This window comes from Hemiscyllium ocellatum, chromosome 13 (assembly GCF_020745735.1).
Source record: "Hemiscyllium ocellatum isolate sHemOce1 chromosome 13, sHemOce1.pat.X.cur, whole genome shotgun sequence".
In the NCBI taxonomy this organism is placed as follows: Eukaryota; Metazoa; Chordata; class Chondrichthyes; order Orectolobiformes; family Hemiscylliidae; genus Hemiscyllium; species Hemiscyllium ocellatum.
This window is the reverse complement of record NC_083413.1, coordinates 7,473,682-7,486,955: the sequence shown is the minus strand read 5'-3', so window position 1 is coordinate 7,486,955 and position 13,274 is coordinate 7,473,682. Positions and strand designations below refer to the sequence as shown.

At 45.4% G+C, this 13,274-nt stretch overlaps 1 protein-coding gene across 1 annotated transcript in view; it reads left to right on the top strand.

The window, feature by feature from the left end:
* Positions 1-13,274, top strand: part of LOC132821767 (sodium/hydrogen exchanger 9-like) — a 488,707-nt gene that overhangs the window by 13,170 nt on the left and 462,263 nt on the right. The window contains exon 2 of the mRNA XM_060834524.1: positions 2,167-2,369. Coding sequence (XP_060690507.1) covers positions 2,167-2,369 — 203 coding nt within the window. The remainder of the gene's footprint in view (positions 1-2,166; positions 2,370-13,274) is intronic.

Here is a 13,274-nt window from a genome sequence, read left to right as displayed (position 1 = left end):
CATACAGGGATAAAAGTTTTCCTCACCCGGGGAAGTACAAACAAGTGATACAATAATGCTTTGTCTATTACGCACCTCCATTGCTGTCACTGCAACTAAGTAACTGCTGCTGAATTTAATTCTGATACTTCCTGGTTCATGCCACTAATTTAGGTGAGAGCGTGTCCCCCAGTCCTCACACAGTAGAATAAAGAAAGTGGAGCTCATTGTTCTCCATTATAATGAAGTACTTGTGATTTTTTTTTAATCCTGTTCTCCGACTCCTTTTGTTTCTCCTTCATCTCCGAGGAGACTCATTCCCACTCTTGTCCCCTTATCACTTAGGCATTAATTGTTGGGAAGTATTTAAACTATTACACAGGAAATTCACCCAGCAGGTTGCTCTTCCGCTCCCCTTCCCTCACGTGTAAATTGCTCAGTTACGTGTGTGTGTCAAAATCTCCACTGACCACAAGTGGACTTCCAGACTTCCATCACTTCCTTGTTCATGAATTTACACGCCGTGGAAATATCAGTTTAACCGAGCCAGAAGTCTCTCAACACCAGTTTAGAGTCCAACAGGTTTAGATTAGATTAGATTCCCAACAGTATGGAAACAGGCCTTTCAGCCCAACAGGTCCACACTGACCCTCCGAAGAGCAATCTACCCAGACCCATTCCCTTACCCTATATTTACCCCTGACTAACACGTCTAACACTATGGGCAATTTAGCCTGGCCAATTCATCTAACCTGTACATCTTTGGACTGAGAGAGGAAACTGGAGCACCCAGAGGAAAGCCACGCAGACACGGGGAGAATGTGCAAACTCCACACAGACAGTCGCCAGAGACTGGAATTGAACCTGGTCCCTGGTGCTGTGAGGCAGCAGTGCTAACCACTGAGACACCGTACTGCCCAGAGTGCTGCTCCTTCGTTATGTCAACTCCTTTTTGTGGAGTGGTGCCCTGAAAGCTTGTGATTCCAAATAAACCTGTTGGACTATAACCTGGTGTCATGGAGGCATCTGACTTTATCCAACCCAGCCCAACACCAGCATCTCCACATCATTAATTTAACTAAACTGTCATATTTCAAATATGCTATAGAATTTTATTATCCACAGACATCTAATAAGGCTCTGGTGGTGAAGCATTTGAGAGTAAACGTTGGTGACCCTACATTGTGTTCCTTTTCTTTTTAACTTGTTCGGGTTGTGGGGTTCGCTGGCTAGCCCAGTATTTATTGCCCGTCCCTAATTGCCCAGAGGGCAGTTAAGAGTCAACTACATTGCTGTGGGTCTGGAGTCATTGGGAGGCCAGACCAGGTAAGGATGGCAGTTTCCTTCCCTAAAGGACATTAGTGAACCAAATGGGCTTTTCTGACAATGAATTTGTGATTGTCACCAGACACTTAATTCCAGCTTCTCACTGAATTCAAATTCCACCATCTGCCGTGGTGGGATCTGAACCCGAGTCCCTGGATTAACCATCAAAAAATGTGGCAGGAGTGGAAAAGCACAGCAGGTCAGGCAGCATCCGAGGAGCAGGAGAGTAGACGTTTTGAGCATTAGCCCTTCATCAGGAATGGGAGGGGGGCGGGGAGGCCCAAGGGGCTGAGAGGTAAATGGGAAGGGGGGTGTGTGGCTATGGGGAAGGTAGCTGGGAATGCGATAGGGAGATGAAGGTTGGGGGGTGATGGTGATTGGGTGGAGTGGATAGGTGGCAAAAGAGATAAGACCACTATGCCATTACCTCCCTGAGGCACCATCTGCTGTGGCTGGATTTGAAACAGGGTCAGGAGAAAGTGAGGACTGCAGATGCTGGAGAAGGGCTTTCCTGAAGAAGGGTTATGCCCGAAACGTCGATTCTCCTGTTCCTTGGATGCTGCGCTTTTCCAGCAACACATTTTCAGCCTTGAAACAGGGTCACCCAAGCATTTGCCTGGGGTTCTGACTGACTCGCCTAGTGATGTTACCAGCTTCCCTGGATTAATGGTCCAGCAATAATGCTGCTAGGCCACATGGACCTGGAGTTCTGGATCACTGGTACCCTCCACCTTTATCATCCAGAAGTTGCTAATCCTGAAATGTATTTATCGCACATGTTTCTCGCGGTAATTTGAGAACTCAAGTGAGGACGAAAGATTGTGAAAAGCTAGCAACAGGTTCTCTGTTTGATCTGTTTAGGTCTGATAATGGGACTGATCCTACGTTATGCCATTCCGTCCCCTGATCCTGAAAACAGTATCGTGCACAGTTGTGAGAATGTGACCACTAGCCCTGGGACTTTGCTGCTAAACGTTACAGACCGCTTATACGAGTATGAATTCAAGCGGGAGATTGCCAAACACAACGCGAATAATCGGCAGGGGAATGAGATCCTTCGGAAGGTAAGGTCATACTGTAAGATCCACGATGCACTTGGAGAGTATGGTTAAACTGCGAATGACCATACTTGGTGCAGTGTACTCTGTATACAGAAAGATGGCCGTCACAGAGTTCGGATGACGTTAGAAGCTAACAGGTGGTGCCTGGGATGGAGCATTTCAGCGATAGAAAGGCTAGATAGGCGCAAAGAAAGTTGCGGGAGGGTGGGGATTGATCTGATAGAGGTGTGTGAGATGATGAGGGGCCTGGACAGGGTGGATAGAAAGCAGCTGTTCCCCTTGGTTGAAGGGTCGGTAAGGAGGGGGCATCATTTTGGAGTGAAAAGCAGAGAGAGGTTGAGGAAAAATATTTTCACCCAGAGAGTGGTGGGAATCTGGAAGGCACTGGGAGGGTAATTGAGATGGAAAAAGTACTAGGATGAGCACTTGAATGGTCATAAGGCTCTCTGCTGGAAAGTAGGATCTATGTGGACAGTAGTAAAGTTTTGGTGGGGCTAACTTAATGGACCAAAGGGCCTCTTCTGAACTGGATGATTCTAGTGTTCAAATGTTATCAGAAACTCCAAAGCTTAACCAGTTTTCCTTGCTGCAGTTGGTCATGCATGAACCACGCTGTGGTCTTGCTGGGTTATCTAACTCACATTGTAGTCATAGGGAGGTTTCTTAGACTGTGTCTCCATTTTATTCATCTCATTAGAGATCTTGCACGTGTGCATGTTCTGGTCTACGCAGCGTGATTCCTTTCATCATATTTCTGCCAAACATGATAAATGTACATTCAAATCCACTTTCCAATGTCAGTTTATCACACTGGTTGTACAATAAGGTCACTGGATTGCTTCAACTTTCCCTTTATTGCTTTTGAATGTTATTTTTCTCAATAACAGATTTTTCCCATTTCCAAAATAAACACAAAAGAAAATTGTTAGAAGCTATTATTGAAGCTAAATTTGCTGATGACACAATGACTTTTTGTCATTTACATAAATGATTTGGATGTGAGCTTCAGAGGTTTGGTTGGTAGGTTTGCAGATGACACCAAAATTGGAGGTGTAGTGAAGAAGGTTACCTCAGATGACAACAGGATCTTGACCAGATGGGCCAATGGGCTGAGAAGTGGCAGATGGAGTTTAATTCAGATAAATGCGAGGTGCTGCATTTTGTGAAAGCAAATCTTAGCAGGACTTATACACTTAATGGTAAGGTCCTAGGGAGTGTTGCTGAACAAAGAGACCTTGGAGTGCAGGTTCATAGCTCCTTGAAAGTGGAGTCGCAGGTAGATAGGATAGTGAAGAAGGCGTTTGGTATGCTTTCCTTTATTGGTCAGAGTACTGAGTACAGGAGTTGGGAGGTCATATTGCGGCTGTACAGGACATTGGTTAGGCCACTGTTGGAATATTGCGTACAATTCTGGTCTCCTTCCTATTGGAAAGATGTTGTGAAACTTGAAAGGGTTCAGAAAAGATTTACAAGGATGTTGCCAGGGTTGGAGGATTTGAGCTATAGGGAAAGGCTGAACAGGCTTGGGCTGTTTTGCTTGGAGGGTCGAAGACTGAGGGGTGACCTTATAGAAGTTTATAAAATTATGAGGGGCGTGGGTAGGATAAATAGACAAAGTCTTTTCCCTAGGGTGGGGCAGTCCAGAACTAGAGGGCATAGGTTTAGGGTGAGAGGGGGAAGATATAAAAGAGACCTAAGGGGCGACTTTTTCACACAGAGGGTGGTACGGGTATGGAATGAGCTGCCAGAGGAAGTGGTGGAGGCTGGTACAATTGCAACATTTACGAGGAATTTGGATGGGTATATGAATAGGAAGATTTTGGCAGGTGGGACTAGATTGGGTTGGGATATCTGGTCGGCATGGACAAGTTGGACCGAAGAGTCTGTTTCCGTGCTATACATCTCTGTGACTCTAAAGATGGGTAGGAAAGTGAGTTCTGTAGATGAATAAGGAGCCTGCATACAGATACACAGGATAAGTGAGTGGGCAAAAAACAGGCAAAAGTACAATATAGGAAATTGTGAAATGGTATATTTTAGATGAAAGAATGAAAACCATGCATATTGTCTAAAATAGTGAGAGGCTGCAGAGTGGTTTGGATATCCTTGAGCATGAGTTGTAGAAGGTTAGGCTGCAGGTACAACACATGATCAGAAAGCTAATAGACTGTTACGGTTTATTGTGAGGAAAATTGAATACAAGAGTAGGGAGGTTAGGTTTCAATTATACAGTGTGTTGCTAAGACCATGTCCAGAGTAATGTGTACAGTATTGGTCACCATACAGAAGAACATTAATGCACTGAAAGCAGTTCAGAGAAGGTTTATCAGATTAGTAGGCAAAAGTGAGGACTGTAGATGCTGGAAACCAGAGTTTCCATCAGAGAGGTGTTAGAAAAGCACAGCAGGTAAGGCAGCATCCGAGGAGCAGGAAAATTGATGTTTCGGGCAAAAGCCCTTCATCTGGATTCCTGATGAAGGGCTTTTGCACGAAACGTCGATTTTCCTGCTCCTCGGATGCTGCCTTACCTGCTGTGCTTTTCTAGCACCACTGTGATCTAAGCTTTATCAGATTTGTACCTGGAGTCAGCAGGTTACCTCATGGAGGAAAGGTTAGACAGACTTGGCCTGTACTCTCTGGAGTTGCCAAGAGTCAGAGGTGATATAATTGAAGCATTACGATCCTGAGGGGACTTGGCCAGGTTGGTGCAGAAAGGATGTCTCCTTTTGAGGGAGAATTGGGACCAAGGTGATTGCTTTAAAAAAAAATCAGGGGGCACCCATTTAAAGCAAAGATGAGGATTTTATTTTTCTCTAGGGGTTGAGAGTACAGCAGAAATTGCTGGAGAAGCTCAGCAGGTCTGGCAGCATTTGTGGAGAGAAATCAAAGATACAACTGAGGGGTTCTGAGGGAGGGTCACTTGACCCGAAATGTTAACTCTGATTTCTCTCCACAGATGCTGCCAAGCCTGATTTTTCTTCAGCAATTTCTATTTTAGTCTCTGATTTACAGCATCTGCAGTTGTGTCAGTTTTTATGCAGTTTACGTTTTGGGACCAGTGAGTCGTCTTCAGCTCTCTGAGTTCCGAAGAAGGGTCACTGGACTCAAAATGATAACTGAGCTCTCTCTCCACAGATGCTGCCAGACCTGCTGATTTTCTCCAGCATTTTAATTATTTTATTCTGATTTCCAACATCTGCAGTTCTTGGCGTCTTTCTGTTTTGAGAGTCTTTGGAATTCCTTTCCTCAAAAGGCAGTCGATGCAGAATCTTTAAATAATTGTAGAAAAAAAACCAAATAGATTCTTAATGAGCAAGAGGATGCAAGTTATTGGAGGATGTACAGGAAGGTAGAATTGAAGTTAAAATCAGGTCTTATTGAATGGGGCAGCAGTCTTAAAGGGCTGAATGGCCTACTCTTGTTCTTTGTTGACATATCAGTATGTAAATAAAACAACACTGCTCAAGAATTACACTGCTCGTAGTTGTATGATCCTTTACATTGTCTTTTGTGTTCTTTTGTCCTGGTTACACGTTTACCTGAAGTGTTGAGCTCCTTATGGAAGTCTTGACTTAGTATGATTGGCCTGGACAAAAATAATGTGTCAATCTGGATGGAATCATCTAAACACCTGCACAGTTTCTAACTTAGCAAGATAAACAAAGTGGCTCACTGCTGCTTCACAGCGCCAGGGACCCAGGTTCGACTCCAGCCTAGGGTGACTGTCCGTGTGGAGTTTGCACATTCTCCCCCGTGCCTACATGGGTTTCCTCTGGGTGTTGCAGTTTCCTCCCACAGTCCAAAGATGTGCAGGTTAAGGTGGGTTGACCATAGGAAATGCAAGGATATGGTGGGTCTGGCTAAGAGGCTGTTTGGAGGGTCAGTGTGGAGTCAATGGGCCGAATGGAAAAATAGAAAATGGTTCTTTCACCAAATATGTTATTAATAAAATTATTGTTGACGCATCAATTGATCTCAGGGCCTTCATTGTTTCCAGCATGTCTTTTGTAATATGTCTGTGAGTGATTAAACCATTGTAGCTTTGTTTTATGTTCTATAAATGTTTTAAAAGTACATTTAAACTGAGAGATTAGGATCGAAGGGCAGTGAGACAGGAATCTTTCCTCCCTTGAGTTCAGATTTACATGTATAGAACCTTTTGCTTTTGTTATTTTGTGTTGCACAACTAATTCTCAAATTAGTCCAATAGGAAACTGGGCACATTAACTGCTGCTGTCTCATTGTAAACTCTGTCTGTGAGCTGTTTCTGTGGACTAAGCTTTTTGTTTCTTTTTTCAATGTTTATCCACAGTGAAAACTCCTTCCACCATCCTCTTCGATTGGCTTGTTACTTTCCTCAACTAAGCACTTGGATATGTATGTTAATGTTTAAAACATTTTACTGCAGGAATACTTGGCATTTTTCCAATCAGCATGATTGAACTATTATTGCATAGAATACCCAGTGGGTAGCAACGTTTCAGAAGACAAGAGCTCAACGCACTTTCAGACACTGTTCAAACACATCAGTGATTCTCTCTGACTGTCCAGAGTCGATACGGTTCTCTGGCATTGCTACTGAGCAGAATTGAAAGAGCTGGCTCATAGAAGCATCCTTTTATGTGGAAGCTGAGGCTTTAAGGTACCAGTGAAGATGTTCCTTCTTGGCATCTTCTGTAGATTGTTTTGTTTGATAAAGACCAATGCTGTTCGCTCTCATGAATGCACACCTGACATGACCGTAGCAATCTAACATGAAATTACCCGTGATGTTGCCCGTGATTGTTTGATGAGCTAGATTATCCATAAAAGATGACACTGGCGTTACCAGACTTGCTGAGTTTTTGAAGCAATTTCATCCAACTCTTACTCCGATGCTGGCAGTGAGTGTGTAAGTGACTAACACTGTGGCTCCATGTGCGAGTGTGTAAGTGGCCCATGTGTGAGTGACTTGCTCTACAGAGCAGTGCTGCTGCCTGTTAGGAACAGCCTTGTGACACCTAACCTCATGGTGAGCTTGTCTGACCTGTCTCCATTCCCAGTGGAACCTGTCAAAACCAAACCACACTGACAAAATATCATCATTTTTACATTATTTTAAAGTTTTCAGCTTTACGGTCTCTGCTTTCTGTGGCCTCAGGGTTTCAGAAGGGGTTTGGAGTAAGTTGGGTTGCTCATGCAGGGAAACTGTGCAAGACATGCTGAGTCAAATGGCCATCCATGGTATCATCATCATCCCATGTATTGATAAAGGTAGAGTTAAGATGGTTTTGCCAGACCACAATACCACACTCTCATTAGATCAAGACAGATAGCCAGTAGTGGTTTAATCTGAGGGTCACCATGCCCCGGGTGAGAGGAGAGGTTGAGAAGGAGAGTCCTCCATGGTCACCTCAGCTGGAGTGGTAATTGGACCCACGCTGTTGGCAAGACTGAATGGCCTGGACAGAGTGGATGTTGGGAAGATGTTTCCATTGGTCGGAGAGACTAGGACCCAAGGGTATAGCCTTCGAGGAATGGGAAGACCTTTTTAGAATGGATATTAGGAGGGACTTTGTAGCCAGAGAGTGGTGAATCTATGGAATTCACTGCCACAGAAGGCTGTGGAGGCCAGGGCATTGGGTATACTTATGACTGTGAGATGGAGAGATTCTCGATTGTCAAGGGGATCAAGGGTTACAGGGTGAAGGTGGGAGAATGGGAATGCAAAACTTATCAGCAATGATTGAGTCTGCTCCACCATTCAATGGGCTGAATGGCCTAACTTTTGTCCTTTTGTCTTACTGTCTTATCATGTTGTATCATAAACAGGTCACCCAGCCAACTGAGCTCTATGACTTGAAAGATGGCACCTCTGATAGTGCCCCGTTTCTCTCCACTTGACTGTACACTCAGTATTGAATGTGTCAGCCTGTGTGCTTTGTCTATGTGTCTTCAGATGTTTATTCAGTGTAACGACCAAATCTCATTCTCTCTCAACATGCTGGAATTCATAGTGCAGCAAGTTTTGAGCCCTGCTTGTGAGCATTAAACTACATTTAATAACATTCACAATCACTTGGGAGATTGAAGATCCATTTTCCCCAACCCACCTTGATCTGATTGTAATGTTTCCTCTTTGGCTTCTGACATGACCAAAGGTCCTTCAAGCATTGATAAATTTCCAGGCTCCAGCTCCATTACCGTCTTCCAGATTTTTGATGAACAGAAGAACCTCAATTATTCGGCATTCGATTATCCACATTTTGGATTATCCGGAGAAGATTGCAAGATCCTGATGCTTGGCTCAACTGTGTTATCCGGTATTCGATTGTCCAAACATTCGATTGTCCGACAAAATATCCTGAAGCTTGATTGTGATGTTAGAATGAGGAATCCAGACTTTGTCTCCAGGCACTCTGTGATGCTTAATCCTCCTAATGCTATGATGGTCAGATGTACCTGGGATAGGTAGGTGAGGGAAGGCAAGGTTGAGTGACTTCCTTTTCCTCTTTGTTGGTTCTTTGACCAGCTGCTGTCAGGATTTGGCCAACTCAGTCAGAAAAGCTGCATCCAAATTGCTCTTGGTGCTGTTCACTGGCGTCCTGTAGCCAGAGTCAGTTCTGGATTTTTGGAACATAGAACATTACAGCACAGTACAGGGCCTTGAGCCCTCGATGTTGCACCAACCTGTCATACCAATCTGAAGCCCATCTAACCTACACTATTCCATGTACATCCATATGCTTGTCCAATGATGACTTAAATGTACTTAAAGTTGGCAAATCTACTCCCGTTGCAGGCAAAACATTCCATACCCTTAGTGCTCTGAGTAAAGAAACTACCTCTGACATCTGTCCTATATCTATCACCTCTCAATTTAAAACCAAGCCCCCTCATGCTCACCATCCCCATACTTGGAAAAAGGCTCTCTCTGTCCACCCGATCTGACTCTCTTCTGCCAAGTCTTGTTCAATATGGAGTAAGGAATCATCATTTGGGAAGCTGATAGGTAGGAATCGGCAGAAGGTTTTCTTGCCTGTGTTTGACTGACTGAACCTTTCTGGGATTGCATGACAAAGTGGGGACTCCCAGGACCACCCCACCAGAGGGCCAGGTGCATAGAATATCCCTGGGGATGGGGATGCTGGAAATTAAGGGTAGGACCACCTGCCTGCGCTCGCCTACCATTGGGAATCTTGAATCCTGCGTTCACAAGCATTCAGAGCCGATGTCCTCACATGGCTGCATGCGATAAGACTGGCTAACATTCCGTCCTGCACCAAGGAATAGCAAGCTGTCCAGGAAAAGGCATCTCCCAGGGAAAAGGAGAACATGACCATCTCTCCTCCAAATCCGTGTCACTATCATTCTGAACTTACAACTCTTCGAATTATATTCGGTAGCCAACCAGCAAATTCATTAAAAAGCCATGTAAGTACAAGTATTCTATGTGAGTAACTTTCTGGAACACAGAACCACCCATATGGTGGAAGGCAGAAGTTTGGGGGATACTGTCTATTTACCGAAATTGAGTATTGGTGTAAGAGTATTGATTGCTCTGAAAGCAGCGTCCCATTTAACTACCCTCCGTTCTCCATGTTAAACGCGCACTCCATCCACCAACAACATCCCTGTGGCTACAAGGTAACACTCATGCAAGGCATCTTTTTGGCAACAGCTCTCAGACCCATGACTCACAAAGAGGGAAAATGGCAGCAGGTACGTGGGCATGTCACTCATTCCAAGTCCCTCCCACACCATTCTCACTACTTATTGTTTCATTGTGACTGTGTTGATATCTTCGAACTCTCTGCCTAAACACTACACCAACAAGTGATTCTGGTAGAAGGCCCATTAATGCCTACTTGAAGGTAGCTTTGAATAATAAAAAAACTGGTCTATTCATTCATAGGATGAGGATGCCACTGGCTAGGCAGCATTTATTGCCCATCCCTAATTGCTAAGAGAGCAGTGAAGAGTCAACCACTTTGCTGTGGGTCTGGAGTCCCATGTAGGCCAGACCAGGTAAGGATATTAAATAGGAGAAAGTGAGGACTGCAGATCAGAGCTGAAAATGTGTTGCTGGAAAAGCGCAGCAGGTCAGGCAGCATCCAAGGAGCAGGAGAATCGACGGTTCGGGTATGAGCCCTTCTTCAGGAATGAGAAAAGTGTGTCCAGCAGGCTAAGATAAAAGGTAGGGAGGAGGGACTTAGGGAAGGGGCGTTTGAAATGCAATAGGTGGAAGGAGGTTAAGGTGAGGGTGATAGGCTGGAGTGGGGATGGGGGTGGAGAGTCAGGAAGAATCCACCCATCATGTTGCTATTGTCTAGCAATGAAGTCCAAGGACCTGCATGTCCTCGGTGGAGTGGGAGGGGGGAGTTGAAGTGTTGAGCTACGGGGTGGTTGGGTTGGTTGGTCCGGGTGTCCCAGAGGTGTTCTCTGAAACGTTCCGCAAGTAGGCGGCCTGTCTCCCCAATATAGAGGAGGCCACATCGGGTGCAGCGGATGCAATAGATGTGTGTGGAGGTGCAGGTGAATTTGTGGCGGATGTGGAAGGACCCCTTGGGGCCTTGGAGAGAAGTAAGGGTGGAGGTGTGGGCGCAAGTTTTGCATTTCTTGCAGTTGCAGGGGAAGGTGTCGGGAGTGGAGATTGAGTTGGTGGGGGTGTGTGGACCTGATGAGGGAGTCACGGAGGGAGTGGTCTTTTCGGAATGCTGATAGGGGAGGGGAGGGAAATATATCCCCGATGGTGGGGTTCATTAGGAGGTGGCGGAAATGATGACGGATGATACGCTGTGTATGGAGATTGGGGTGGTAGGTGAGAACCAGTGGGGTTCTGTCCTGGTGGTGATTGGAGGGGTGGGGCTCAAGGGCGGAGGAGCGGGAAGTGGAGGAGATGCGGTGAAGGGCATCGTTTACCATGTCTGGGGGGAAATTGCGGTCTTTGAAGAAGGAGGCCATTTGGGTTGTACGGTATTGGAACTGGTCCTCCTGGGAGCAGATGCAGTGGAGACAAAGGAATTGGGAATATGGGATGGCGTTTTTACAGGGGGCCGGGTGGGAGGAGGTGTAGTCTAGGTAGCTATGGGAGTTAGTCGGTTTATAGTAAATGTCCGTGTTGATTCGGTCGCCCGAGATAGAAATGGAGAGGTCTAGGAAGGGAAGGGAGGAGTCTGAGACGGTCAGGTAAATTTGAGGTCGGGGTGGAAGGTGTTAGTAAAGTGGGTGAACTGTTCAATCTCCCCGTGGGAGCACGAGGCAGCGCCAATACAGTCATCGATGTAGCAGAGGAAAAGATAGAGGGTGGTGCCAGTGTAGCTGCGGAAGATGGACTGTTCCACATATCTGACGAGGGGGCTGGCATAGCTGGGGCCCATGCGGGTGCCCATGGCTACTCCTTTGGTTTGGAGGAAGTGGGAAGATTGGAAAGAGAAGTTGTTCAGAGTGAAGACCAGTTCAGTCAGTCGAAGGAGGGCGTCAGTGGAAGGTTACTGGTTGGTACGGCGGGAAAGGAAGAAGCGGAGGGCTTTGAGTTGACCACGTCTGGGGGGAAATTGAGGTCTTTGAAGAAGGAGGCCATTTGGGTTGTACGGTATTGGAACTGGTCCTCCTGTGATGGGGGATGGGGTGTATAGAGACTGGATGTCCATGGTGAAGATAAGGCGTTGGGGACCAGGGAAGCGAAAATCATGGAGGAGGTGGAGGGCGTGGGTGGTGTCCTGAACGTAGGTGGGGAGTTCTTGGGCTAAGGGGGACAGGACCGTGTTATATTAAATAGACAGGTGGGAGGCTGGGAGAACACAGCAAGCCAGGCAGCATCAGGAGGTGGAGAAGTCAACCAGTTTCCTTCCCTGAAGGACATTAGTGAACAATGGGTTCATGCTCCTCATTAGACTCTTCTAAAAATTCAAATTCCACCCAGGATTTGAACCTGGGTCCCCAGAACGTTCGCTGGGTCTCTGGGTCAACAGTCCACTGATTAATATCACTTGGCAATCGACTTCCCATAAAGGTCTGAAACCTCAGGAGGGGTGTATGCACCAAGCATGAGTTTTAAAAAGTGTATAAATGGGAGCTTTGTGCTGGAGCTGGGCTGACATTCTCAGGGGTAAGGTAAATACCTGGGTGTGCAGATACTTCCAGAGATGGATGTTTGATTTGATAGATTTACTTAATTAGCTGCACTTTTTAAAGTGACTTGCTTTTGTGGATTGCAAATTTGATCCCTACACAGGAAATGGTGCTCAACAACCTCCCATTCAACAGTGTGGGGTTTATCTTCCACCATGGTCTTGTCTTTCAGACAGGAGCCTTTTAGAAATGAGCCTCTGTACAAGTGAAGCAGGCACTCGGAAAGCCTGGTAATACGATCATCAGCATGAGAGATCCCACTCTAGTACGGATGTCCTGACTTCAAATATTGCAAGTCCCGTGATTATACACTTCAGTTTTGTGCTTTGAGCTGGGGAGAAAGTTATATATTGAAATGTGAATCAGAGCTAACTGTCCACTCCCAGTTGCTTGTGTGCAGCTTTTGTTTGTTACAGTGTCTGCCGTTGTGTGCTGTGTAAATGAGTAAGCATTTACTTATTGTAGCTGAGAAACTGATATCTGAATGGACAATGTGGGTTTGGTGTGTTTTTGATAGGCACAACCAGTGGATTAACTACATGCATTATGTATCAAGAATTGCAAATAGAGTCTCCATTTTCTATGTAGTTCCTGTAAGCACCGAAAGTGCTATGATAAATCTTTCCAACAAGTAATGTGCCAGTAGTCCCATGAAATATAACCATACTTTAGTGGAATCCTTTTAAGTACTACGTGAAATCTAAACTTTCTTAGAGAAAACCTGCTGCTGTTAATATTTGGGAAAAGATAAACCCAAATTAAATGATGAGTCTAACGGTGATGAATGGTAAAATG